Here is a 26391-nt window from a genome sequence, read left to right as displayed (position 1 = left end):
ACAGTTATTAAAGAGACTGATGAGGATGCCAATGTTTAATAATATATTGTTGTAATTATTATGATTAGTACTAAATAATAATAATATATTTTAAACTAATTTTAAAAAGTCATTAAACAGTCAGATAAAAATGAAAAGTGTTAATAAATAATTACATTTTTATTTGTAGTATTATTTTTATTTGTTACAATAATAATAATAATGATAGATTTATTATTATTTACATTTTATATTTATATATATATTATACATTTTAATGTTATTAAAAAGCCATTTGGACCACTCAAGCAGAGTGGACTTCTAATTGTTACCACTAATGACACACACTGTGGTTTGCTCTGTATCACATGCTGATTTTTGCTTTAGTCTAAGCTTCAGTAGGGCAGCCATGTGAAATTCAGGTATAACATACAACAACACATGACTGTATATTGAGAATATATTTATACACAGTTGTTTGTGCACCAAACTTTGTTGGCACCTCGGACACCCAGGTCATGTTTTTGAAGGATGAATTGTTTCTTTGCTTTCTCTTCCAGGTCAGGCAGCCATATTTTAAATTAGAACACTTCCCAAACACATTTGTCTGCTCTTCCAGCCTCCAATAAATCCTGTGAAATAAATGACACCAGGCCAGGAAACACCACTGCCATTAATTTCAACAGAAACATGCATCAAACCTTACAGAGGGTTAGCAACCGCCAGATGACTCTATTACACATACGCATACACAGATGCTGTATTGTACACTCACTTTACTAGCTTTCGTAAGCTGAAATGAAGACAAATTTAAGGGTTATATAGGCATTGTGACTGGATTTGAGGTCACAGTTAAAGATATAATGTGTAATATTCTTATTATTTTCTATACTATAAAGAGGCAACTGTAAGTCAGCCATTGGCATTGAGAAAGTTGGAAAAAGTGTTAGGGAAAATGTCATTTGGTACACACTTCAGATTGAATGCACGATTAAGGCTTGACTTTGTAGTGTCAAATTTATAATATTCTTATGGCCAATTCAATAACAAAGAGATCATAATTACAAGACATACATATATGTACTCCTGCAGGCTTCATGCTGAAACACAAGGTGATGACAACCCTTGAAATGTGTACAGATGCTGAGCCTGTGTGTGTTTAATTGGAAAATAAGACACCTGAAAATGTGAAAAAAAAACACAGAAGAGCGATAAACAAATTCGTCATGAAAATAATATATGTTCTCTTTGTCTCCACACTTCCCTGCCTCCCCACACATTCATCTTAACAGGATAATAATTTGTGAAAGTCTCTGACATTTGTGGCTAGCTAGCATGGTAATAAACCCCTGGCTCGGAACGTTTTTTAGTTAATTAGAGTCAATCAATCCTAACTTTTGCTCACTTACCGGTGTGAAACAGCAATATAATGAGCAGAAATCAGCACAGTGATTGGAAATACAAATTACAGCTGTTTAAAGGAAACCACACAGTCTACTACGCGGCCAGCGAAGCAAGAGCCTGCTGGGGACATCTTGAAGGGTTTGGTGCCAATTCGATGGGTGCAGTAGGGGGAAAGATATGAGACGGCAATGAAGAAAAAGAGGGGGAGAGAAGCTCAGCAATGCAGATGCTGAAGGACGGATTCAGTCAAACCGCACTGACGGCAATTAAACACGAGTTACTTTTGACAAAATCTCTTTATTAATACTTGCACCGTGACAATAAATGCATACTGCGGAGGGATGATGGTTAGCTTTGGGCCTAACATAGTGTTATATGTGTGTTTTCTCATTCCAGATGTCATTAACATGTGGCGCTTATAATGTAATGCATGTGATGAGGCAGATTTTGATTGGAAGGATGCATGAAGGTATACGTTAATACTTAAACTTCACTCTTATGACTTTTATCCCGTGCATCCTCGTGCATTGTATTCCAAAACTGCTGAAGTCAGTTTTTGTGAGAAAAGTAAATGTGTTCATTTATAATACCATTTATAATACAAATGCACTAAAACATATTGAATTAAAAAAAAAAAGTCTGTTCTTTGCATCATTCACACACAGCTTAAAATCCTCCAAATTCAGGTGAGAATGTGACAAAAGCAACAGTTTTGGTGGTGCAGAATAAAAGTGTTCAGGGTTTCCCTTCTAACTCTGCCCTGTACATTTTATATATACATATATATGCATCAATATTATCTGAAAATGCATACATACATCGTTTTTAGCACTCCATTTCACCCCAGACTTCATTTCTAAAGTTCTAATACGTGCTAGCTGAGCTTGGCAGCCTCGGCTTGACGTTGTCTTACAGTTATTATTGTTAGACTATCCAAGGAGCGCAGATAATGCAAAATGCTCTGCATGCCCTGCGTTTGTTTCACTTTTCACTGGAGGGAGTAATTGTGTGGCGCTGACCATATTAGACACAAAGCACATTTTCGAAGGGGGAACCGCTGGCGTCAGAACAAAAGAGTGGAGAGAAATTAAAGACTCCATGTCTGTTTTTTGACTCGAATGTTGGTGTAAGATTAGAAAAAGAAGGGCATGATGCTACTTTTGAAATAATAAAGGTAGTATAAGAATGATGTGTGTTCAAAAATACAGTTAAAACAGTAATATTGTGAAATATTATTACAATTTAATAAAACTTTTCTGTTTTAAAATGTAATTTATTCCTGTGATCAAAGCTGAATTTTCAGCATCATTACTCCAGTCTTCAGTGTCACATGATCCTTCAGAAATCATTCTAATATGCTGATTTGCTGCTCAAATTATATGTATATGTGCTGAATTACAATCTAAAACACTTGGTGAAATTGATAAAAAACAATTTTCATGTTGAGATGAAACATTTTTTTGTTCTTTTTACCAATTAACCAATTATTCAGAAATGAGTTCTGCTTGTGTTTCAAAGGCAACTAAAAATCATGTTCACATATTCTTCTAATCATGTACTGTCTGATTCTTTTCATACTTCCAATTCCCATGTGGTTTTCTTTGTTCTAATGTTTTAGCTATATTTTTGAGGCTGTGAGTGTTTGGGCGCCACTTTAACGAATACCATCTCCCAGCTCTCCCCAGAAATAAGCATCAGCTCTGCTCCGCTGGCTTTACCTTCCCTAGGTGATCGCGCCACTGCGTCCACGGCCGCTCCAGCGCACACGGCTCCTTCGCCGCTGCCAACCCTGAGGGTGGCTACCCGCTAGTGGCACACACACATGTGCAAACACACACATGCCAGTATTCCTCCAGTATCCCATCATGCCTCTGTCCTAGCTGCCCAGCTGCTCCCTAAGGTACACACCAGTACCCTGATACCTCCCTCTCGCTCACTCTCTCTCTTCTTCTGCTGTTTTCTTTGTCATGAGTGATCGTCTGCAGGTCTCTAAACACCGGGGCCCACCTGGTCCGGGAGTCGCCCATTAGAACCCCATATGTGATGGAGACACAATGCGCCCAACTTCCACACCTAATCAACACCCCTGTGGGCCGCAGTCTCAGTATGTTCCTCATATTATACAAATATCTCATAATCCTGCTGAGAGTTACAGAATATACACTGTACATTAGCAGTTATACAATGATCTGTGATGGATTCTAGAAGCAGTATATTTTAGTATCACTGATATACCATTAGTTTTTTTTTTTTTTTATTGTAATGCTGTCTATTATCTATTATATGTCTATATTTTTATGTATTTTATTTATATTGTTTTAAACATTAAATATCCAATAAATAAACATTAAATACATTATTTTTGTGGGAAACAATCCATAGAGAATAATGAAGTGTTGTTAGTGGTTTTTGTTAAGGCAATGATCACTATTTCTATTTCTCTTAATGATTTGAAAAAAATAAAATAAAATAACCCTAAATAATATTTTATGTAAAGTATGTGAAGTCTAATGGGACATTTACTGATAATTTAACATTGTTTTAAAATATGATGCAAAACAGCTTAGCCACTCTCATGAAGAAAAAAAACATGAAATACAAGAACATAGTTAATTTGTTCATTGCAGTGATGCAAAACCTCATAAGCACTGCTCCCAGTACTACGCTAACAAGATTAGCTTTAATTTATTACCGTCATGAGTGGTGTAGGTGTCATCTAATGTATGGTTTCATCATGTCTTCACTGTTTGTTACCATTATTAAAGCCATGAATGGGGTTACTTTGACCTATGCTTTGCAGTTACAATATATTTAAAGGGGCATTTCAACAATGAATACATGTGTAATATCACATGTAATTCCACACTAGCTTACCATTTTATCATCTAGTACTGATAACAGTTTTTTTTTTTTTTTATTAATATTTTGAATTTCATTTTATTTTTCTAACTTATGTTATTTTCAATTTTGTGAAAGTTTTAGTAAATTTGTTATGTGTTTTTGTCATTATTATTATTATTATTTTTAAATATGTTTATTAAGTTTTAGGTTTTTGTTGTTGTTGTTTTTCCAGTTTAAACTAAACAAAAACGACAAATGGCAACTAGCAACTAGCTGAAATAAAATATGTTAAAGTTTTTTTTTTATTATTTTAATGTTTATTTTATTTCAACTAATGATTTTTTTTATGGTTTTAGTTTTAGTTAACGATAATAACCCTGCCTAGAATGATAAAAGTATTTATTAAAAACATATTTTTTATTATTTTTATTAAACTTATTCTATTTATTATTTTAACTTTATTATATTTTTATATTATTCTTTTTAAAATATTTTAAACATTATTTGGGGGATTTGTTTATTTGATATATATATATATATTTAAAGGGGCATTTCAACAATGAAGACATGTAATATCACATGTAATTCCACACTAGCTTACCATTTTATCATCTAGTACTGATAACAAAATGCAAAAGCTGTAGTAAATAAATTTGCAGCGTTCCATTTATTTAAACAAAATAATTCCTGTTCCAGCCAGTGGCCTAATATGCAGAGCTTTTCACGTACTTTGTGTGAAAATTAGATTTAATAAAAAATAAATAAATAAAAAAGCCACTTTCAGAGGTTGCCATCCCACCACACTTAGTTAACAAAAAATATTTTTACAAACAAGATGATATCACAAAACTATTAATATGATATGTTCCCTGATCTGTAAAGCAGCTGGTTATCTTGCTTGGCACCGATAAGAAAAAGTGCTGTGGATTTCCAGTTTGTGAGCACATTTGGGCTGAATCTTTCACACGTCACAAATTGCAGATGGGAAGCAGTGATCTCGAACAGCCGATCACCTCAGCGTGACCATCTGACACCTTCCATTTAGGAAAATAATACTTTCTATCTTAGCATACTCTCTCCTCTGCAGCCAGGCAGAGGAAATATGCCTGGAAGAGTTTCAAGCTCAAACTTTGCCTTCGCTTGGTCCCATTCAGCCTCGTTTCTTTAGATGGATTGTTTTAGATTAGCTTTCTCTTTGTGTTAACAATGTATGTTTGCAGCAAGGACATGAATTCACTGATGGTACATAGAAAATATACCGTTGTTTATGCATTAATAGAGCATTTGTAGTCATGCCTTGATGCTGTTATGATTTTTAGTATTTTAGGAGTTTTTTTTCCAAAGTAATTTTGACCAAATCATGTTCCTATGGCTCAACTAGCAACACAAAGGTCATGGGTTCAATTCCCAGGAAGCACACTGATTACATTTATTTGCTTTGGGTAAGACTGTCTGGCAGATACATTAATGTAATGCATTAAAATGCACTTAAAACAAAACAACATCTATCTATCTATCTATCTATCTATCTATCTATTGTTAACAACATCTATCTATCTATCTATCTATCTATCTATCTATTGTTCGTTCCATCATTCTAAAGTTCTATCTATCGTTCTATCTATTGTTCGTTCCATCATTCTAAAGTTCTATCTATCGTTCTATCATTCTAGTTTTATCTATCTATATATCTATCTATCTATATATCTACAGTATCTATCTATTGTTCGTTCGTTCCATCATTCTAAAGTTATATCTGTTGTTCTCATTCTAGTTTTATCTATCTATCTATCTATCTATCTATCTATCGAATTTCAAATTGGTTGAATTCTACTTCCTTATATTCAAATTGCAAATCTGCATTCTGTTTGTTGCCTGAATTTAAATTCAGGAATTGAATTTGAATTTCGAAGGCTTTCTAATACAATTTTGAAAACATATTTTACCCTTAAATTAAACGTCTTTCAACCATCTCTGCTGAACAACTAGTCAGACTAGTTGGCCTACGCCTTGAGCATCACACATACATGCACCTCCATCTTGAATGTGACATAGAATCCAGTTCCACTGACGTCTGGCCTGCGGTCCACTCATGGGTGCAGTGTCTGTAATTTGAGCGATAAATAGGAGTTGGTTTAACAGTTGTGGAGAGAGTTGCGGTCTCGGAGGGTTTAATTAGTCCACAGATTCCACTTCTAACGTGACGAGGTTCGCTCAACACCCCTCCATAATGTGGCACAAGCGGAGTGCCCCTCCGTCTAAAGTCTATCTATCATTTTAGCATTCTAAAGTTTTATCTATTTATCCATTTATCATTCATTCTATCATTCTAAAGTTCCATCATTCTAAAGCTCTATCTATCTATCTATCTATCTATCTATCTAGCTATCTATCTATCTATCATTCATTCGTTCGTTTGTTCGTTCTGTCTATTGTTCGTTAGTTCCATCATTCTAAAGTTCTATCTATTGTTCTATCATTCTAGTTTTATCTATCTATCTATCTATCTATCTATCTATCGAATTTCAAATTGGTTTAATTCTACTTCCTTATATTCAAATTGCAAATCTATCTATCTATCTATCGAATTTCAAATTGGTTTAATTCTACTTCCTTATATTCAAGTTCTATCTATCATTCTATCGTTCTAGTTTTATCTATCTATCTATCTATCTATCTATCTATCTATCGAATTTCAAATTGGTTGAATTCTACTTCCTTATATTCAAATTGCAAATCTGCATTCTGTTTGTTGCCTGAATTTAAATTCAGGAATTGAATTTGAATTTCGAAGGCTTTCTAATACAATTTTGAAAACATATTTTACCCTTAAATTAAACGTCTTTCAACCATCTCTGCTGAACAACTAGTCAGACTAGTTGGCCTACGCCTTGAGCATCACACATACATGCACCTCCATCTTGAATGTGACATAGAATCCAGTTCCACTGACGTCTGGCCTGCGGTCCACTCATGGGTGCAGTGTCTGTAATTTGAGCGATAAATAGGAGTTGGTTTAACAGTTGTGGAGAGAGTTGCGGTCTCGGAGGGTTTAATTAGTCCACAGATTCCACTTCTAACGTGACGAGGTTCGCTCAACACCCCTCCATAATGTGGCACAAGCGGAGTGCCCCTCCGTCTAAAGTCCACGGGCCCCCGGAGAGCCCTGTAGCAGTCCAGAGCTTAAAGACTCAAAGACAGCCATCTCAGCCTGCATAAAAAGTCAACAGAGAATTAGCTGATGTCATATCAATTGAGCCCCTTGGTCTCTTCAAGTCACGAGTGCAGACTCTTCACTGAGGAGGAGTGAGGAAAACTGTCATTGTAATCCCACTTCAAATAATCCGTTACTAAAATGGTATTCGTAAAATTGCATTCGGGTGAAACCAAAGGGCAGATCTCTGTTCAAGCTGTCATGTAACGTTTGTTGTACATTTTTACTTTCCTACTTTCCACCAAATACACTTCCAATATGCAGATTGATTGTTTGAATGCTGCAAGTCAGTATATATTTCCAAACTGTTTTTCAGATTTACAATTTCCGGTAAACCTGGTGACAAATCCCACTTATTTGTGTTGTAGGAGGGGCCTGGGACCAGAATGTCATGGAGATGGGCAGTATGCAACCTAGCAACACCTTCATTTAATTAATTCTTGCACTGCATCAAATAGTGTGAGGAGATCTAGCAGAGAATGCATGAGTACATATCAGCAGTAAAACTTTCATTAGAGCACAGTGCTATATCTAGCCATTTATGGTGTCAAAAGCATAAAAAACAAAACAAAAAAAGTTGAATCCTTCACTTGATCCATATGCTTTATCTCAAACCTTTTCTTTTAATGGATTTGTAAGCTTGATGCTGTTTTCCAGATGGCTATGTACCATTATAAATCTGTCTTGCATGTCAAGCTACTATGTTATAATATGAAGATTTAGAAGCGCTAATCTTACCTACTAACAAACAGTACATATGTTTGACTAATTGGGCATATACATCGCAATGCTGCATGACTTGATACATTCTATATATTCTATATTTTATTATCTTGTTTTCCTTCAGCTCATAATATGTTCTGGAATGGACTAATGTGCGATCGCTGATTATAAAGTCTCACACCTTGCATAAAATAGTACGGTTTCATCATATTTTGTGCTTTTTAAGAGTAATGCAATGGTTTTATTTCATGTCATAATACCACAAGCTGTCACATGATGACAGTTGATCTGTATAAAACATTGAGGTATGGTTTCTACAGGATTGGATGTAATGCAAAGCTGAATATAGTGTATATCTGGGCCAACTGGGCCAGCTGATGCAATAAGACGTTACCAGTGCTGTGCAACAAGAGGCAATGTACAGATTTATAGATCAAGAACATGTGACCACACTCAATTTAAAAGTGAACAAATTGGAAATTGAACAACTGCACAGCGTTTAGGTCTGAATGTCTGCTTAATAATACAAATAAAATGCATGCAATTTTGTTGCAGCTTCAAAATGGATATAAAATTGTCCAAAATACTTTAATCTGATGCATTTTTGTTTATACAGTATGGTTAGTGGAGAACAGATAGCACCTGTCAGCAGTCTACTTTTTTATGTATTTCTCCATGAAGTTTTTTTTATGTATTTCTCTTATACAGCTTCCTTTATCTGCAGATTATTCTATTAACTAAGATGTTCTCTACACTGAATAGCACGGTGTATGAGGAGAACTATCAGAGAACGCATGAGGACGTATGAGTAATGCATCAGCAGTAAAACTTTCATTAGGAGCACAGGAAGTGCTATATCTAGCCATTTATGATGTCGAAAAAACAGAAACAAAAAAGTTTAATCCTTGACTTGATCCATATGCTTTATCTCGAACCTTTTCTTTTAATGGCTTTGCAAGCTTGATGCTGTTTTCCAGATGGCTATGTACCATTATAAATCCGTCTTGCATGTCAAACAACTATTTTATGTTACAATATGAAGATTTAGTTACCTGCTACCTGCTTCTCTGTTTCACACAGTTGCCAGTTGTTTGACCAAGACACTTGGATGAACATTAGAAGATGGTGTAAGCTGAATAAAATAATGTATTCAAAGGTAATTGTTTTAGTGTAAAAAGATGCATTTTAATGCTCAGTGACCAAGTGTTTCAATGAATAGGCTACAATGGAAGCATTTTCAATAGTTTCCTATAATATGCATTGAAAGCTGCATGTTTATTTGAGGTTCTTTCCTTACCAGCGTAAGAAATGCATTAGAAAATTCAGACTTATTAAATAAATTCATACTGTACTTGTCAAGTACTATTGTTTGTTTAAATCAATGCAGAACTGAAGAAGTTTATTTGGCTCATTAAACAACATATATAAAATAATTCAGCAATACCATCATCCACATTTTAAGACATGCATTCATTTGCATTTGATGTCATGTCCATGATGCTCACTCAAGACTACAAGACAAGTTTGCCCAAAGTCCCTTGTTCATTCTTTTGAAGGACTAAGCAAAAGGAGAAAAAGATGGGGTTATTTTGGCGATGGAGATTAAGGCAGAGGGGGGCTTTTTGTCATTTGTGCGAGACAAGCCATTCATCCATCCCCCGTTCAGAGCCCAAAAAAAAGGCTGGTCCCAGAAATTAGCAGTTTCAGCTCAGCAGCAGAGGCGTCGGGCTGTGAAGGAACAGAGAAATTGACTAATTAGCAATGCGCACTAAAACTTGACGGTTCTCTCCATAACGCAGAGAAAGAGAGGAAAGACTCGCCTTTTCTCCTCTCCTCTTTTTCCATAGATGTTTGAAATCGCAGTCATTTACGCTCGACAGTTTTTACAATAGCCTTGAGCCATAATTTTGCGAGTCTCTCCAGCATCCATACCCCTGCGCGGTCTCCCTCCACCGGCCATGCGCGTCCGTTTCTCTCCCCGACCGTGGATTTCCTATTACTCTCGTTACGACTCACTGAGCCCCAGGCCCAAGGATAATGATGTGTTGTTTCTTGGTAGCATAATTTGTCACACGTATATTTCTTCTTCTTCTTCTTCTCTTGCAGAAAGCACACAGCTCCTCTCACACTCACACACACTACTTCTTCTTCTTAATTCAGAGGAAACATAAATGATCAATGAGCTTGAATGAGCGGGGATCAATGGTTAGGATTCTGATCCATCGATCATAGACTTTTCCAACAGGACTGAACAAAGAAAGTGCACTGAAGGAGCCGCAGCTTTACTTTTCTTTAAGTCAGGTAAGTTTCGGATACCTACTACTAGTATTCGGCACGGGTGCGCACTGTGCGTAAATGTGCCACGGGCTGAAAGTTGCCATTTCGTCTGCTGTTCTGCCTCAGATTGGGCGAGAAATACCGCGCGTGTTGTTGAACGGAGCGATTGCATTGTGTTGTTGCCGACCAAAGCGATGCGCAACCGCACATCTATGGTGGTGATGATGCTGATGTTGCGGGAGACAAACTAATTGCTTTTGTATCGCATATTGGGGGGAATGTGTGCACGCATTTATATATTGTAGGGGGGTGTGTGTGTGTGTTTGCGTGGCCGGATAACAGATAGCGGGCAGTTTGTAGGCTAGATCGTGGGCTTTGCTTTCCAACAACCCAGCGTAGTTTGTTTCAGCCTGCAGCGACCATTGGATTTGACGTGCTCACGAACGCATGCATGAGATATATAGATGGGTATGCAAGGATGCGTGTGGTTGGTAAATGCATATGCTTACATGCTGCAAACAATGTATTTGCATGCATGCACGATATATATACTGTAGATATATATGCACAAATCCAACTTGCTTGCATGCATGAATGAGATACCTTCAGAATGCTTATGCTTTTATAAAACCGGCTGATGCAGTTCCATGCAGTGTAGTGCACCAATGGCATTGTTTACTCGCAGGAGGTGTGCGCAGCCCCGAAGTCATGTCCAGATCGGGTGACCGAACCTCCACGTTTGACCCGACTCACAGCGACACTCTGCTGCACGGTCTAAACCTGCTGTGGAGGAAGCAGCTCTTCTGTGATGTGACTCTCACGGCGCAGGGACAGCAGTTCCACTGCCACAAAGCCGTGCTGGCGTCCTGCTCGCAGTACTTCAGGTCCCTGTTCTCCACGCACATGCTGAGCAGAGAAGACGGGCTGGCGGCGAAGGACCAAGGCAGCAGCGGCACCCCATCCTCCTCCCCCGACGACAAGCTCCTGCCCAGCCCGCGATCCACCATCAACAACCTGGTGCTGCAGGGCTGCTCCTCCATCGGTCTACGGCTGGTGCTGGAGTACCTCTACACGGCCAACGTGACCCTCTCCCTGGACACGGTGGAGGAGGTGCTCTCCGTCAGCAAGATCCTCAACATCCCCCAGATCACCAAACTCAGCGTGCAGTTCCTCAACGACCAGATCTCGGTGCAAAACTACAAGCAGATCTGCAAGATCGCAGCTCTGCACGGGCTGGATGAGACCAAGAAGCTCGCCAACAAGTACCTGGTGGAGGACGTGCTCCTCTTGAACTTTGAGGAGATGTGCGCCATGCTGGACGCCCTGCCTCCGCCCGTGGAGTCGGAGCTGGCGCTCTTTCAGATGTCCGTGCTGTGGTTGGAGCAAGACAGGGAGACCAGGATGCACTACGCTCCCGACCTGATGAAGCGCCTGCGTTTCGCCCTCATCCCTGCCCCAGAGCTGGTGGAGAGGGTGCAGTCGGTGGACTTTATGAGGAGCGACCCGGTGTGCCAGAAACTGCTCCTGGATGCCATGAACTACCACCTGATGCCCTTCAGACAGCACTGCAGACAGACCACAGCCAGCAGGTAGGATCTTCTTCATCGTCTTAACATATTTCTGTATATTTTTGTGGCTTTTGGGTGAAGAGTAGTGTTTTTATTTTAAAAATCCATTTTTTTACATATAAATTTAACCAAGGGGTTGTGTGCATGGAAATGTTAGATATAAAAGAAAGACAAATAATGTTAAGTACTTGTTAAGTTTTGGGTAGAACCAATTTGAGTTAGAGGAAATTTCAAACAGAAGAAAAGTTGAGTTTGTTTTCATCCTTTAGGTTGTTTATGTGAGACATGAGTGTGTAAATATAAAGCACTACACAACACTCTGTGCACGTGATCATGGCAGGCTTGACAGGTGTCAGTAAACAGATCAATTTTGTTGGTAAAGATCTCATACATTATTTCGTGCTGTGTAGTTAATTTAAGTGAATTAGATTAGATTAGCAATCTTTTGTTGCAATATCTGATCCATATTTGTTCACACAGTTTCCACACTTTGCCTTATCTGTGAGATCCTCATTCTATTCCTCATAGTGCTGTTTCAAGGTTGATTAATTTCAGCACTGTTGCAAGCTTGCATACTGCAGACAATATTGCAGTCTGCAGATGGGATAATTAGCAGGAATAGGTGACCGTGGAATAAACAGGAATCGGTTGTTGGAGAATAAGAGAGAGAGATTGTTTGCAATGAGATATTCTCATTTTAATAGTCTCTTTTTGGAATTTTGGACTCAGGAATTAAGATGTTATGAACGTCAAAAGGGCTTGATATGTTTATAAGTATGCATTTGCTAATAGAATTAGACTGATAAATTGTTTGATTGTTATTATTTGGCAATCACTTGTCACATCATTGTTTATCAGCTCTCTTCACCTGTTATGTTATGTCACCTATTAATATCATTTGCTGAGCATCATCCATGAACTTGAATAAGATGGAATCAGGGAATGACTCTATTGGTGTGTCCTGATGATGATACTAGTGTTGAAGACTGTGTAGTTTCATTGTACAAGGCTGGAGTTGTCCATTTATTTCCCATGCTCAGTCTTGCAGAGCTGAAGGGGTTGTAAATATTGAACACCCAGATTTTAAAGCACTTATTCAATCTAAGATTTCAGTTGCACAGGCTAACCCCAAGGTCTCTAAACTGATCATATTGCAACTACGTTTTTTTTACTATTGATTTGAAATTAGTTGATTTGTTTAATTAAATTATTGATTGACTGAATGGATGGATGCATATTCAGCCAAGGTATTCAAAAGCATTTCATTGCTGACAGCAGTCACATGCACAACTTTGGCCAATAGGATAAGAACACATAAAGGAAGAAATGAGGCTGTCAAGACCTTAACCTGGCTTGAATCACAACCACACGTCTGATTTTGTCACTATTCCAGGTATAAGAGTTTGTAGCCTTTACAGATAATATTTAAAGCAAATAGCTATAAACAAACATGAAATGTGGCCAAATGCAAACAATACATTATATGTTGCTTAATATATTTGTGCTTGTGTTCATCTCACAATTTAAAATGAGACTTCCAACAAAGAGTTATCACTAGTAACTAGACCTAAAAAATACATCCTGCATTAGTGTGCACTTGTGCATCGCACACACACATCCTAGAGAAACATCATTGCAGTGGGGCTAATTGATTCTATAACTTAAAAATGAAGTCATTTCTCTTTTTTCCATTCATTTGAGAGTGATGATAGAGCCGTTCAGCATTAATATTCTCCCATGTTCTCTGCTCGGCTTGCTGTCTCCCTCCTTGTGTTTGTACACGCTTTTACCTTGTTGTGGCATCTCATTCAATATGTAATTGCTCTGCACTAATAACGGCTAATGACAGAATTGTTAATGAATCTGTTTCCCCGTCCCTCTGTAACCCAGGATTCGTTCAAACAAACGGATGCTCCTGTTGGTTGGAGGCCTGCCCCCGGGTCCCGACCGCCTCCCCAGTAATCTGGTTCAGTACTACGACGACGAAAAGAAGACATGGAAGATCCTTACAAGTGAGTGCCTTGCTAGCATGGTATTTTCTCTTCCACAAGAAGAACCCTGCCCGTGTTGGGTTGTGCTCCATTGCAGAGCAGAATAGAGCGAGAGCTTCCTGAGATGCAGGAGGTAATGATGTATCACTATCACTTTTAATGTAACTTTTTAATCAGAGCGTGACTGCCTTCACACCATTGTGGAGCTGTAGCGCCTGGATTCGCTTGTGTGTGTTTTTTTATTTTTATGCCTCTGTCTTTTTGCATAAGCGTGCCGGCAAGATTAATTTTAATCTAATGATCTCGGGAAGATTCATCATCAGAAGATGACACGTATTCTTACTGAACTGCTTTATTAGGGCAAACATTCTCGTAAGTGCATTTATCTTTGCGAGCAGCAGGGAAGGAATGCGAGCCGTTTGCGAGCTGCCAGTAGTTTGTCGTGTGTTTTGGCTTGACGAATTAGAATCAGAATTCTTAAAAGGATTTAAAAGACAACAATGGAGATCAAATGTGTTGGAACCTTGAGTACTGACATAATAATAATAAAAAATGATGTCATAGTAGTAGGGATGTAACGATTAACCGCGAGCCGGTTGAAAATCGATTCAAATACGTGACGATTCAAATCGGTTGAGATGCTAAACAAATCGCGATTCAATTAGGGGTAGGAGTTTATATGAACGTATGTCTGAGGGGAACTCACTGTCTTTAGAAAAGTTTAGATGGTATTTTTTCTTTTCATCTTGCCTCTGTATAATGCATATTAAAGTTCATAAGTGCAGCGCTGCTTTGATTACAGCGGAAACCAAGGAAACGCATTAAGCGCCACCTGCTGGCAGAGAGTGAATCTGCATCTCATTCAGCTCGTCTGCTGTTTCTGTTTCATGCAGATATTTTTATGCATAGTTTCACAAAACTGAAGTCAAACCATTCTGTTTTTGCTTCAAATTTCGAAATTATACAATCTAATTTAGATTAAAAACTGCTCATGTTGCATGTATGCAGCATCTTTGTTTGGATCATGATTAAAATGCAGTGGTTGCCTCTAATTTTAAATGCAAAGAGCACAAAGCCTTATTTTGTTTATATGAAGATATTTATTTTATTTGTGTTACTTATTTATTTGATTTGGGGCTTGCTTTTAAATTTCAATTTAGTTTTGTTATTTACATTTACACTAATTTAAATTTTGTCATTTAGCAGACACTTTTATCCAAAGCGACTTACAAATGAGGACAATAGAAGCAATTAAAACCAACAAAAGAACAATAATATGCGAGTGCTATATTAGTATATTATTATAGTGATATATTTAAATTTCACTAAGAAACGTGCAGCATTTTGTCCAAGCAATAATAAAAGGACACATTTCATTTATAATTTGTCTTAAATCTCATTTTGTTAAAAAAATAATCGTGAATCGAATCGAATCGTGAGTTGAGTGAATCGTTACATCCCTACATAGTAGTGTAATCTTGGAATGGAATATGTCATTTTAATGCTCAGACATTGTTCTTTCATAGCTCTGGAGACTTGGAATGGAGATCCTAATTAGTGTGTTTCATTTGAGACAAAACCTTTTCTCAAATGCTTCTCCTAAAACCACAGAAAAAATAAAAAAAGACACAAAAGAGCCAATGGTTGACATGTTGATAGACAGAGGAGACACAAGTGAGATTTCTGTCTTTTGATCAGGAGATAAAAGAAAAAGTGTCCATTTGCACTTATTTTAGTTTAATTTCTGTCTAAAAGAAACAATCAAAGTGATACTCCACCCAAAAATGAAAATTCTGTCATAATTTATTCATGTCAGTTCAAAACTGTACAGTATGTCTTTCTTCTGTGCACAAAAAAAGATATATTTTTGTTGTTTTTTGTCTATACAATGAAAGTCCAGTATTGTTTGGTTCCCAACGTTCTTAAAAATATCTTCTTTTGTGTTCCAGAAATTCATACAGGTTTGAAAAGACATGAGGGACAGTAAATAATGACAGAATTTTCATTTTTAGGTGAACAATGCCTTTAAGATATTAATTCTGCTCAAACTCAATGTCTTGAGTTCATACTGATTGCAGACTTTGATGTCTTAGCAAATCTGAGCACAGTTGGAGACATTGTTAAGGTCTCTTGTGAAACTATAGAGGAGATTCGCAGGTGAAACATCTGAGAAGCTGGAGACAGATCTCATTTGCTCTACTTGTAATTTCACTGCTGTCTACGAGAAACAATCGAGGCAATAAAGAGATCTCCTTGGTGATTTTTCTTTCCTATGCATGTTTTCCTTGAAACAAATAGTCAGTTTATATATAGTAATATATCAGTCTAAAGTAAAGCCTCTTGCTTGTGATTCCTGCGGCTAACTGTTAGCCTCAGAGCTAGCTGTTGATGGTTTAAACGTTGTGCTATTGTATGAATAATCTTTCTCAATTAGTACAGAATCAATCACTTGCTGTCTGTAAATGTGTCAGTTGCACTGTTATGTGTATATGACAAGCTCCAGGTGGCTTGTGGTGTAGCAAGAGCCTCCTTACTCAAAATGCTTGGAGTTTGTTCTTCGAAGACATAGCAGGTAATGTTATGCAGAGAATCTTGGCAAGGGGAAACTTTTTGAAAGTCCAGTGTCATAGCACTTTTTAAACCACATAAATGGAGTATAATCCTAAATTAAGTATATATAGCTCAATATAGCATGCAATAACTCAAATTCTTCAAAAATCATTCTAATAAGCTGATTTGCTGCTCAAGAAGCTTTTATATTATCAATGTTGAAAACAGTTGTCCTGCTTCATATTTTTGTGGGAACCGTGATAGACTACCATTACACTGCTAAAAAGTGACAATAAAGATATTTATAATGCTACAAAAGATTTATATTTTAAGCTATTTTCAACACTGATAATAATAAGAAATGTTTCTTGAGCAGCAAATCAGCATGTTAGAATGATTTCTGAAGATCATGAAGACTGGAGCAATGATGCTGAAAATTCAGCTTTTCATCACAGGAATAAATTACATTTGAACAGATATTCAAATAGAACAGTTATTTTAAATTGTAATCATATTTCACAATTAATGTTTTTACTGTATTTTTGATCAAATAAATGTAGCCTTGGTGAGCATAAGAGACTTCTTTGAAAAACATCATAAAAAAAGTAGTGTAGCAACTAGCCAAGACACAATGTATTATGATTTAATTAAAATGATTCTATAGTGTCTGTTCCTTACCGAGGCAAAACAAGGACATAAACGGACGTGCAGTCATTTTGTTTTATGGCTAAAATTGCGTTCAGTCATCCAATCACTGAGGTGTGAGGCCTACAAAGACACCTTACGCTCCGAAACCTGCTTATAAGCGTTTGGCAGCACGCATAACATTCATTAATGAATTACATCTGGATCTATATAACTTACACTCATAAGGTCATAGTGTAATGTCCTTTATTTCTGCCTCAGATGTCGAGTCTTAAATGGCCCATGGCCAGGTGGAGCGACCAAACTGCAAAATCATCCTGTGAACACACCAGCAGCCCCTTGATGTCGTTTGGGGTGTGCAGGTTATTAACATTCAATCATAACGTTGCAATGAGCCAAAACCCAAAAGGGGGGGGACGGCGACTGATTAAAACCTTCATCAGCACTATTTAGGATGGTTCTCACGACTGGCTGCACCTCTCTGCTTCTATGGCTTTCTGCTCTGTGGTGAGACTGCCACCTAGTGCACACAGTCTGCTATGGTCAAAACGAGAAGATAAAAAACAGTTGTGACAAGTTTAAATGTGTTGATTATTCCATATATTACATTGTGCCCCTTTATGCCATTTTTTTTATTCATTTTTTTTTAGATGTTACAGCATGTTTCATTTTAAACATATTTACACGAAGAAAACAAATTAAGAATTTTTTGAACTGCATAAAGTCTTTTAAGATTTATTATTATTTTCATGACAAAGAAGCACTTTTCCATCAAATCAAAAGAATAGATTTTTTTTTTAGCTGAAATAATTCTATTTTTTTAAATATATATTTTATTTTATTTCAGTTAACATTTATTTTGTAACAAAGTAACTAACCATTTTTAAAATGGTTTTAGTTTGGTGCTATGAATTCACATACAAAATTCAAAATTTACCTTAATTTACCCTATATCCTTTTTTTTTTTTTTTTAGGCTTAATTGTCTGGTAACTTTATGATAAGGTCCCCTTAGTTAACATTAGTTAGAGCATTAACTAACAATGTGCAAGTTGATGTTATCCTTGATAGTTAATCAAATTACAACTCTTCATTGTTGGTTCATGTTATCTCAGGTCCATTAAATACTAACATACAATTTTTGATTCTAATCATGTATTAGTAAATGTTGAAATAAACATGAATTCATAAATGCTTTAGAAGTATATTTAATTGTTAGTTCACATTAATTAATGTAGTTACCTCATGTTAACAAATGAAATCTTATTGTAAAATGTTTCTAATTTTCTTTAATCAAAATAAAAAAAAAAAAAATTTGATTTTTTTTTTCTGTGTTAAAAGTCCTAGTGAGCTGAATTTCAGGAGATTTGTGCCTTTAAAAGTCAATATCATATATCTTTGCAGTGTGCATGTTTCTTATCAGTCAGTTTAGCAATATGATGCATCTCCAACTGTGTAGATCAGGCTGTAAGATCAATAACAAAGCCTAGACTGTCATGATCATTTGAATCATCTCGCAACAAATCACAAGTCTGTTGGCACATGTGTCACGTCTGCAGCAGTAAATGTCAGCAGGCCACAAAAGCCTCGCATGGCTCCAGACACCTGAGATGCCAAATCATTCTCTCACTGACAGTAAGACCTGTGTCAGTCAGTCTGGTTTTGTGTGCAGCGAGAAAGTCAGGAGGTTCCCCTCGTGGGATGGAGCCGTGCGATTCAGTCCGGATCCGTTCTCAATGGAAAGGCCTCGGTGCATCAGACTCCAGTTAGATTGCGGTAGAAGAGGCCAATCGGAAAAAAAAAAGCGTGATTCAAGGCTGTCTAATTTTACAGCAACTGTGATCCATCAGGCAGCGGAGATGTGACAGTGGAAATGAATGATCGTGGCAGACAGGTGGCTCTTAGCGTACGACTGATTTATGCTGCACGGGCACCGGACGAAGATTTATGGAGTGAACATGATCATGTTCATTATGACTGTCACCTCACAACCATTTCTCTCTATTTCAACTGGGGTCACTTTTGTGGGAGCTGGGGAATTAGAGGAGATGGAGACAGGAAAGACTACTGCTGGAAAGCAGCCTGTTTATCACAGATCTACCACAAACCAGAACTGTTAATATGAGGAAATTGGTTATGATTGGTTGTGACGGCATTTTATTCTGAATATTGTGAAAAATGCTGTTAAATAAGGCTTCCTTTTTTTTTTTTGCAGAAAGTGTTGACTGTCAACAACTGGAGGTCGAAGTAAATTGTATGCGGTGTTTTTGTTTTAGTTTATTTTTTATGATATTGCAATTTTTGCAACTTGTGTGATTTCTAAGAATTAATATTAAATACACATCAAATGTAAAATGATCACATTAATATAATATATAAATGTAATTCATGTGATAAATTTTATAAATGTGTATAAACCATATATATTTGTGTTTATATATTATAGTTTTATTTAAAAAAGAAAAAGAAAAATGTTATGCCAGAATGGGTAATAGAATGGTTTTTGGTTATTGATAAAATCATATTTTTTTCTTAAAATAATTTGGGTAACAGCATTGAATGGTTAAACTAGTCAAATGCAGTCAACACTAAAATGTGTGTAAAAATGAACAAAATAATATATTATTGAAATTATATTTGGATTGCAGCTTTGGTTATTACTCTTTACATATTTAATACAGTATTAAATGATGGGCAAACAGTAAATGAGCACCATTTACACCATATTTACTGTAAATGTTGATTTTTGGATGCTGCTAATCTCGAAATGGTCAATTTTGAAGCACTAGACTCATCAGTTTTGTCTCTATGTTGTAGTAATGCCATATAACAGCGCCCATCACTGTGTAGTTGAGGTGGAGAACTTCCTGCTTTTATTGGGTGGAGAAGACCAGTGGAACCCTAATGGTAAAACATGAATAAGTGTGACTTCTATGTACAGCTGAATACAACAACTTAATGCTGTCACACACATTGATTTCCTTATAATTCATTGTATGTGCCTGAAATGTTTTATAGTGTATTTTTAAACAATATTTATAATGTTACTGTGTGAATAAAACTAATATGTGTATCATCTTCACAGGCAAACACAGCACTAACTTTGTAAGTCGGTATGATCCGAGATTCAATAGCTGGATACAACTACCGCCCATGCAGGAGAGGTATGATGCCTTCTAAAAATGACTTATTATTCATAAAATAATGAGAGCTCTTCATAAAATGGCTATGATTATTTCTTAAGCCTTTGTGATGAATTTTCCGCTCTTGGCTGCGACGGGGATATTTGCTGTAAACAGTCTCTACGTTGACTGATTTTAAGAGACGATCTTTTCATCTTGTCTTTGTTTCAGGAGAGCGAGTTTCTTCGCTTGCTGCCTGGATAAGCACTTGTATGTTGTTGGGGGAAGGAACGAGACAGGTTATCTGTCTAGCGTTGAAGCCTTTAACCTTGAGACAAACGAATGGAATTACGTTTCGTCTCTTCCACAGCCGCTGGCTGCGCACGCAGGCGCCGTGCACAATGGGAAAATATACATCTCAGGTTTGACGATACACCTCACCCAAACAGTGAATTAATCAAAGTGTCTGAGACGGTACTAACAGTTGCCATATTTGAACTAAAATATCCACTTACTATTACCAGCACAGTTCAATTTTATTTGTTAGAGGTATTTTGAACACTAAAACAGCTACTTTCATTTTAAATTCAACATAAAATGGCAGAAAAGACAAACATTATTCTTTGGAACAACGTGCACTGATGAATCATTTCTGTAGCCTAAACAATAGAGCATTGTGCTTGCAACACCAAGGTCATGGGATTGATTCCCAGGGAATGCATGAACTGATAAATAAGTTTATATCTTCAATGCAATGTGAGTCACTTTGGATAGAAAACAAATCAGACCAGAATTTGTGTATTAACCCTCATGTTGTTTTCCGGTCTTTTTGACCCGGAGAGGATTTTCTTTTGCTAGTTAATGTTATCACATGTTATGGGACCAAAACCTACTAACTTTATTTGGTTTCCCACCTTGTTATACTTGTGGTCGTTCAAAAATGACTGGCATACCATGCTATATTATTGCCAAATGTTGGATTCAATCTTTTTATCAACTTGTTTTCTTTCAGTTAGCACAGATTTTGTATCTCTTTTTGAAACTGATTGATCGCGGGCCTCATTGATCTGAGATAATGCACCTCAGCTTTTGAATGAATACTGCCAAAATTATCCAAATAATGCTTTTTTCACTCAAAAACTGAGGTACATAAACTCAGATCAATGAGGTCTACAATCAATAATTTCTAATAATAAAAAAAACGCAAGTTGACAAAAACATTGAATCTAAGATTTGGTGATAATATGACATATGCAAGATTTACAAGCAATTTTTAAAAGACTGGTTAGTTTTGACCGGGAGCAACAAATTTGATTTTTCAGCACATAACAAAGGTTAAGAAAGTAAAAACCGTCAAGTTTTAATTCCATATTGACTTGATTTTTTGTAAATCTCTTTTTGTAAATTTGTGTCCCTATGTTGAAACTGGTATTGTGTATGTTATGCTTCAGGTGGCGTTCACAATGGTGAATACGTGTCTTGGCTGTACTGCTACGACCCTGTGATGGACGTGTGGGCTCGGAAACAGGACATGAACACTAAGCGAGCCATACATGCTCTCGCAGGCATGAACGACCGCCTCTATGCTATTGGGGGAAACCACTTAAAGGGTAATTTCTATAGCCGTAACCCAAATCTCAGCAGCGGTGGAGGCACATACTGTGTATGCAACAGTAATCAATACAGTTTTTTTTTGTGATTCAATTCCAAGCTTACTAAAGTAACACTTTTACGCCTCTGCAGAGTAAGAGCTTGGCATATACGCTTGGGGTTTCCCCTGATCTCTTTCTCTGTGTGTAGGATTCTCTCATCTGGATGTGATGCTGGTTGAATGCTACGACCCTAAAGCAGATCAGTGGAGCATCCTGCAAACGCCCATCTTAGAGGGACGCAGCGGGCCTGGATGTGCTGTTCTTGATGACAGTATTTACTTAGTGGGAGGCTACAGTTGGAGCATGGTAAACACATATTACACTTAAATGCGATAGATAGATAGATAGATAGATAGATAGATAGATAGATAGACATATTTAATTTTATCCATTTTTAAATATTTAATATAAACAATTGTGTATATGTACTGTTTTTGTGTTATAGAAAAAACGTATTAAAATAATGAATAACTAAAAATCAAAATGAAATTAATCCATTTTATTATTATTTATTTATCATTTATTTCATTATTTTTTTGGCTAAAACATCTTTTCAAATTGTGTGTGTATTTACCATGCCCAGCCAAAACAATATGAATGTGTAAAAATGAAATTAAAAAAATATAAAATGCCCTTATATAAGTATATAAGTTTAAAGTAATTTAAAGATTTTTAAGAAGTGTGTCATCTGTTCTTGATGACAGTATTTACTTAGTGGGAGGCTACAGTTGGAGCATGGTAAACACATATTACACTTAAATGCGATAGATAGATAGATAGATAGATAGATAGATAGATAGATAGATAGATAGACATATTTAATTTTATCCATTTTTAAATATTTAATATAAACAATTGTGTATATGTACTGTTTTTGTGTTATAGAAAAAACGTATTAAAATAATGAATAACTAAAAATCAAAATGAAATTAATCCATTTTATTATTATTTATTTATCATTTATTTCATTATTTTTTTGGCTAAAACATCTTTTCAAATTGTGTGTGTATTTACCATGCCCAGCCAAAACAATATGAATGTGTAAAAATGAAATTAAAAAAATATAAAATGCCCTTATATATTATCAAAAGTAATTTAAAGATTTTTAAGAAGTGTGTCATTTTTGTCGTTAAAGTATCTCAGTTTAATATGCAGAGTTAACTGTATGTCATTTGTAGGTTGATTTTCCCAAAAAAAGGTGTTATCAAAACATTGCTCTGTTTGGTTAAACTTTTCAACCACTCAAAATTGCAAAATGGGCTCGACCAATGGTGGGATGTTGGGGTTGGGACTATCTGTATTACTGACCAATGGCAGATGGCTTCAGGAAACCTGTTCGGAAACAACCGCTATGTTTGCAATTCTGATAATGATAGTAATGCAGAAATGACACACTTCACCATAAACTAAAATCTTTCAGGATATGCATGAAAAAGCATTTTGAAGCATTGAATGAAATATTGTGTGAATAACTTGTCAAATGTCTCTTGCAGGGGGCGTACAAGTCATCCACCATTTGTTACAGCCCAGAGAAAGGCACATGGACAGAAATGGAAGGAGAAGTGGCTGAACCTTTAGCTGGACCGGCCTGTGCCACAGTCATACTGCCAGCCTGTTTACCATTTAACAAATAACTATATAGAATGCAGAATAATTCGGCTGAGAAGAGGAAAAACCTGTCGGGATGGAAAGTCATTCGCTAAACGAATCAAATATATGAGGAGACTCTCCCTATGGAACGCCCCCAGCTTTTGAACAGGAGGTGATGAGGTGTACAGATTATTATTTTTTTACTGGTCTGACAAGAGCACTTTGTTTCTTTCATACCTAACAGTTTTAAACTGATATAATCATCGACTTTACGTATTTGATGCTCACGTGTGTTGACATTCAGCTGCTCACATTCAATCATTTTTTATCATAAATGCTTTGACATAGCACGCATAATTTTTTTCCGAACCAAATCGATATCGCTTCCATACGTACTTTGTATTTTGTGGAAACCGCCGATCAAAGACAATGTTGAAGTGGGTTGACAAAGGAATATTCATGTTTTTCAAGCAAAACTCATGATTCTGTGTACACTGTAGAGTAGATATCAGCTATTTAATATATATCACTCCATGTCTGCTTGTTAGATATTGTCGCCATACTTGAGTGGCATATTGTTATTTGTACAGATGAGAGGGGAAAAAATGTCAATTATATAAAAAAAACACATTTCAGTAAAACACAAGTTATGATTTGTTGTTTGAACAATCAGTATATTATTTATTTAGCCATGTGGTATATATGCATGGCGTGAAGTGGAAAGCTTATTGTGTTTTACTGTGGGTACATATTTGTTTATGTTAATATCTGTTCATATCTCACAGTGCCTATTTTTAGCATCAGGCTGCTTTATTTCATAAAATTTCCCATTATAAGAATCAAGAATTTTAAATTGAGCCAAAATCACATACATTTTTGGTTTCTCTGAGACGTGATATGAAATCTGAATTTGTTGCACTGGTGTTTGTTGGCCCTTTTGATGAGAAAAGGGAATGTTTTTCATTGTTGTAAATAATCGCTTGCAGTGGAACATTTTTGTGCTCATAGGATTTATTCTCAAATCCTGTTATGTTCTTTACATTTAGTCTATGAAAATAAAACTGAATTTCTGGATCAATAATCTGTCTGAGCTCCCCCACATCAACACAACACTGCTATCTATCTAAAATAGTTTATGTGTGTTTGCAGTATTACAACAACTGACCCATTACTCTGTTCTCTACAGTGTGCAATAATGTGTTTCATTTACATATTGGAAAGTATTTTGTTAAATACAACATCAAACGGGTCTGATAAAAGTCATTTTAAGGCCCAAGTACACATAAAACATCTTGAGCGTTACTCAAGCATGCATGCTGTATATTTTCTCTGAAAGTCAGAAGAGAATGTACATGACTTTGGCAGACTAAGGTCTGAAGATCAGTTTCAAACCGCAGGGCACAGTTCAAGGACTGAAATACTTGCCATCTGTAAATCAATTATTAATTTTTTATTTTTAAATATATACAGTAGCCAGAAACCAGGTTTGGTAACTATTTAAGTTTATGTAAAGTGATAGCATCCTGTTATTATACAACGAGTCCCAAAGTCTGAGATCACCAGTGAAAATGCCTGTATTTTAAATCCAATTCAACTGATTAAAAAAATAATAATTATTAAAAAAAAAATCCAGGACAAACATACTTTTTGTAAATTATAATGCAATCATTAATCACAGTATCTGTTAGTTAAAAATCAATGGTTTGATATTTTTGTATGCTACCTTTTACCAATGTGCGGTAAAAAAAAAAAATATATATTTTATAAATATTGTTTTCCCTTTGCAGCAATAATAACATTGTTTATGCTAACAAAGTGAACACTAACTACAATAATATGAACTAACAATGAACAATATTTTTAAAGGATTTGTTAATCTTATTTAATGTTTCACCTTATTTCTACATATACTGATTCATTCTAACATTAAAAAGTTACATACATTAATGCATTATAAAGATGAGCTATAATAATGCATATATAAATTACCAGAATTAACACATAAAATCTGTTGAATATATATAGATAAATCTCCCCAGGATTTTTTGGAATGGTAACATTAAAAAAAAAAAAAAAAAGGAGAATTATTTCTGGCTGATCTGAACAAAATGAACATTTTTCATCAATATCCATAAATTTTGATAAAGTATAGTTACTACCATAAATATTATGAAGTGCTTTCAGATGTATTTCCCGTAGTTTGTTAGATATACAAAACCGAAAGGGAAGAAGCCAAGCTTTTTTCCAAATAATCTCTGGAAAACAAATGTTCCAGAAAAATGTCCCTCTAGGCTTAATAGATCTCTTTTCATAAAATAGATTTCTAATAAATTTATTTGTGCATTTTTTACTGTTAATGTCCACCCCATTTAAATTAAGAACGGGTTCAATTCTACAAATGTTAAGGGACAACATATGGCTTCTCATTAACAACAATAAACCTGTGGGAATGGCGTTTATCACAGAATAATATTCTCTATATTTAATAGGAAATGCCCATTTATTCATAAAATTTTCATAAGAAAGCAACTCAGCTGACTGATCAAAAAGGTCAGATAAAAAATAAATTCCTTTATCCATCCAGCTCTGTAAATAAAGAGACTTCCGATTAACTGTAATATAAATATTATTCCACAAGATTGCTTTATGTGGAAAAAAGTTATGCACATAACATAAATTCCAGGCCTTGAGAGCTTGTTGATAGAAATTAGATAATGCCACAGGCAGTTTGCTAATCGAGTAATCACACATTAACAAAAAGCGTAAACCTCCAACCTTTTTAACCTGTACAGCAGGTGGAAGCGGAGCATCAGTCCGCGCATGCGCGTCCAAACTGA

At 36.0% G+C, this 26391-nt stretch overlaps 1 protein-coding gene across 3 annotated transcripts; it reads left to right on the top strand.

The window, feature by feature from the left end:
• The first annotated feature begins 9987 nt into the window (after nt 1-9987).
• klhl14 (kelch-like family member 14) lies at nt 9988-24158 on the top strand. 3 transcript variants are annotated; one of them, XM_016471964.1, is made up of 9 exons: nt 9988-10462; nt 11124-12027; nt 13897-14018; nt 20008-20097; nt 20276-20354; nt 20544-20734; nt 21764-21922; nt 22113-22270; nt 23458-24158. In XM_016471964.1, exons 2-9 carry the CDS (start codon nt 11147-11149, stop codon nt 23596-23598), a joined length of 1821 nt encoding a protein of 606 aa, XP_016327450.1. In that variant the 5' UTR covers nt 9988-10462; nt 11124-11146; the 3' UTR covers nt 23599-24158. The 3 variants fall into 3 exon arrangements, with proteins under 3 accessions (XP_016327450.1, XP_016327448.1, XP_016327447.1); XM_016471962.1 differs by lacking the exon at nt 9988-10462 and adding an exon at nt 10729-10906; XM_016471961.1 differs by lacking the exon at nt 9988-10462 and having other exon boundaries at nt 10920-12027.
• The last annotated feature ends 2233 nt before the right edge of the window (nt 24159-26391 follow it).

Source organism: Sinocyclocheilus anshuiensis, unplaced genomic scaffold, assembly GCF_001515605.1.
Source record: "Sinocyclocheilus anshuiensis isolate Anshui unplaced genomic scaffold, SAMN03320099.WGS_v1.1 scaffold392, whole genome shotgun sequence".
Taxonomy (NCBI): domain Eukaryota; kingdom Metazoa; phylum Chordata; class Actinopteri; order Cypriniformes; family Cyprinidae; genus Sinocyclocheilus; species Sinocyclocheilus anshuiensis.
Note: the sequence above shows the minus strand (reverse complement) of the source record. Positions and strands in the feature narration are given on the sequence as shown.

What these genes read in the sequence shown, in the direction of transcription:
- klhl14 (XM_016471961.1), top strand. Translation starts at nt 11,033, where the DNA reads ATGAGATACCTTCAGAATGCTTATGCTTTTATAAAACCGGCTGATGCA. An exon ending in GACATGGAAGATCCTTACAA is followed by an intron (nt 14,019 to 20,007) that starts GTGAGTGCCTTG and finishes TCTATGTTGTAG; the next exon opens with TAATGCCATATAACAGCGCC. An exon ending in TGGGGGAAACCACTTAAAGG is followed by an intron (nt 21,923 to 22,112) that starts GTAATTTCTATA and finishes CTCTGTGTGTAG; the next exon opens with GATTCTCTCATCTGGATGTG.